The sequence below is a fragment of the Limulus polyphemus genome, unplaced genomic scaffold (assembly GCF_000517525.1).
Source record: "Limulus polyphemus unplaced genomic scaffold, Limulus_polyphemus-2.1.2 Scaffold3648, whole genome shotgun sequence".
NCBI classification, from domain to species: domain Eukaryota; kingdom Metazoa; phylum Arthropoda; class Merostomata; order Xiphosura; family Limulidae; genus Limulus; species Limulus polyphemus.
Genome location: NW_013669258.1, coordinates 23,931 through 27,557, shown reverse-complemented (window position 1 = coordinate 27,557; position 3,627 = coordinate 23,931). Strand labels below are relative to the sequence as shown.

The 3,627-nt window shown below is 33.3% G+C and overlaps 1 protein-coding gene across 1 annotated transcript in view; it reads left to right on the top strand.

The window, feature by feature from the left end:
* Positions 1 to 2,062, top strand: part of LOC106469767 — a 25,282-nt gene extending 23,220 nt beyond the window's left edge. Inside the window, exon 6 of the mRNA XM_022398321.1 lies at positions 1,429 to 2,062. Coding sequence (XP_022254029.1) covers positions 1,429 to 1,731 — 303 coding nt within the window. The 3' untranslated portion in view covers positions 1,732 to 2,062. The remainder of the gene's footprint in view (positions 1 to 1,428) is intronic.
* The last annotated feature ends 1,565 nt before the right edge of the window (positions 2,063 to 3,627 follow it).

Here is a 3,627-nt window from a genome sequence, read left to right as displayed (position 1 = left end):
CTTCTAAGTTTCACAACAGTTCGGTCATGTGACTTCTTTGTTCAATACTGTATGTATATATATCCGTGTCAGTGTAAATTACTTGTACCTGATGATGACAAAACCTTGTCGAAACGTTGTACATTTGCTATTATATTAAAGTTTTTCTTCATTACCCACTCAAGCCGTCTCCAGCCATTATTAGTCTCAAAGTGGGTTCCTCGTCATCGAATAGGTTCTGTGTTGGAATGTTATCTAGGCCTGTTTTTTTAAACTCAAACAAAACAACCATGTAATGTTTCCATAACTTATTTCTATTTTAAGAACATAAAACGATGATTCTTAAATCTCACTTGAAGGACAATAGCATTCTGTTTAAACCTTCTTTCAAGCAAGAAATAAACTTTATTACTCAACTTCAGATTGGTAGTTTGTACTCATGTTACAAACTTCAGATTGGTAGTCTGTACTCGTGTTACAAACTTCAGATTGGTAGTCTGTACTCGTGTTACAAACTTCAGATTGGTAGTCTGTACTCGTGTTACAAACTTCAGATTGGTAGTCTGTACTCGTGTTACAAACTTCAGATTGGTAGTCTGTACTCGTGTTACAAACTTCAGATTGGTAGTCTGTACTCGTGTTACAAACTTCAGATTGGTAGTCTGTACTCTTGTTACAAACTTCAGGTTGGTAGTCTGTACTCTTGTTACAAACTTCAGGTTGGTAGTCTGTACTCTTGTTACAAATTTCAGATTGACAATTTGTACACTTGTTACAAAGCTTGCATGATCAGTTGTAAGTTTGTTAGTTAGCCAATTAACTCTTGGACCAATCTTATCTTATTTAAAAACATTGTCCAATAATAGTTAAATAGTAGAAAAGATTCAGTAATGAACCTTCTTATAATGAGAATAGTTCTGTTTTGACCTGTTGCAGCAATCTTTCTGAATACAAATTTTCTAGTAGTATGCTCATAATATATTAAAAACTTGTTATTTTAAACTTGGAGATTATAGATATTTTAGATATATTTTAAGTGTTATATATATATATATATATCATTAAACATTTAAACAGTTCAGTTGTTACATAAGTAGATAATCTAAAAATATAAATTTCTAAACAAAAGGTTATTTCTTGGTTTTTGTGCTTCGGTGGGAATGGTTCAGGGTTCACAATGCTCATATCAGATTTGTTTAACTTCATACATCACAGCTGATAGTTTGTTATTTTACTATTGAGCATGTAAGTAAAGAATCTATAAAGATTTCCTCCAAAATCAAGTAGGAGAAACTTAAAAAATCTTTTTAACCTTCTCGGTCCAAAAATTAAAAGGGACCACATCAACAGTTTTTAATTTAATTTTTTCACCCACCCAATTTTGAACTCTGTATGAAATACCTTTAAAAAAACAAACTTGGATATGCAGTTTGATAACTCGTATTTCAGATGGACACTTCAGGAAAATCGTCATTGACAGTTTCTCGAGAGCAAGCTTCTGTTGTTAGACATGTGATGCTACCAGATGGACAGTTAATTGAAGCATTGGACATTAATGAATCTGGAGTTGGAGAACATCAGATGCTGCCAGGTAATGTGGTAATTGTTCAGAACTCTGATGGAACAACTACGTTACAGATCCCAAGTGACCAAACAGTCCCATTGGAGACATTGCAGGCTTTGCTAGCAATGGACCAAAACCTATCAGAATTTTTTGGAGGAAGTCTAGAACAACAACTACAAAGTTCATGAGTTATTTATATTGTAAAGAGTAGCTTGATTTTTTTGTAAAAGTTATTAGAATTAAGGATTTGTACAGTACTGACTTTCTGGTGATTTTGAATGTTTACAGATGTTGTTGAATGTTCTGTCATGATTTTTGTACATATATGGTTTATATGTAAACGTTTTGTGTTCATTTTGCAGGCAAAATTGTATCATATTTCAATAACACTTTAGTATTCTTGTATTGCTTTAATATACTCAATTAAACTTATGTGCTAGTAAACTTTGGTTACTTACTAAAGTCTTGTTAACATATTGTTAAATAAAATGGACATTATTCATATTGATAGACACTAAATGGGTACTACTTTTTATTGTGTGATTAGGCAGTAAACTACAAATCCTGTAAGATTACAAGAAAGACTATACACAATAAACTTCACACCCCACAAGGCTGGAAGGTACACATGCATGATTATTAATTAGTATATTTTACACCCCACAAGGCTGGAAAGTACACATGCATGATGATTAATTAGTAAACTTCACACCTCACAAGGCTGGTAGGTACATAAGTGTGATGATTAGTTAGTACATTTTACACCCCACAAGGCTGGAAGGTACACATGCTTGATTATTAATTAGTATATTTTACACCCCACAAGGCTGGAAAGTACACATGCATGATGATTAATTAGTAAACTTCACACCCAACAAGGCTGGAAGGTACATAAGTGTGATGATTAGTTAGTACATTTTACACCACACAAGGCTGGAAGGTACACATGCTTGATGATTAGTTAGTAAATTTTACACCCGACAAGGCTAGAAAGGTACAAGTTACATAGTATGCTTGCCTTGCCTGTCAAAAAAAAAGTAATACTTCCTTGTCAGTGGGGGTCACAATGTAAGGATAATTTTAAAAGACAACATCCTGATATTTCAGATTAGGGGCAGGACTCTAATGAGGGGTGGATATCACCCTGGTGGACACAAAACTAGCTGGAAGGTACAGGTGCACAATGATACTTTGTTTTATATTTTATTTCGAGACACAGGCTGTAAGAGTAATGATAGAAATGCATAAAACTCAACACTTTGCTCATTGAGACTCTGCGGTGCTGTTTAATCTAAACTCTAATTGTAGGTAATAAATTGAGATAACTATAATTCTTAAAAGGATTTCTAGGTTTTTAGTACATCAGACCTGAAGTTAACCATAGCTAAGTTGTTAGATACTGTCCATATTCATCTTGAACTGGACATAATAGACACTTTCATTCTATATATCCACAAAAAGATCATATATATGTGAAAGAGATTGGTCAGTAATTATTATTATTGTCCCCTGCTAAAGGTGAAAAATACTGTAAAAAACGCCAGCTTTCACTTACAAAACGGGGGGGTCAGATACTGTTGAAAATGTGTGTCCATTTTGTTGGTTTGATACAAGAGGTAACAAGTACTATAGAAAATGTTTGTAAACTTAGGCCTATTATGTGGGTCAAAGTGAACATAGCCTATAACAAACGTTATTTAAGAAATAAAAGTAATTCAAAAGCACCCGCCAATAGACTATGTTACAACATTGGTGTCAGTAATGGGATTACTTTGGTGAAAATGGAAATTGTAATATAACTTTGACTAAATTTTAAAGTGACAACCCGATTAGGAAGCGAGATCGATGCATAACTAAAGATGAAGTAATTGAAAGAGGATCAAGAAGAAAGAGAGAAAATTAGAAGAGCAGGAAACAATTTAGATAAAGGTCAAAAAGCTTCAATTAGAAGAATGCGACAAAACATTAGAAGAAGATCAAGAAGAATGGGGCAAAAAATAAAAAAGACCGCGAAGAAAGAAATGGAAAATTAAAAGAATGTGGCAGAATTTTAAGAGAGGAGTTAAAAGAAAGAAACAAAATGC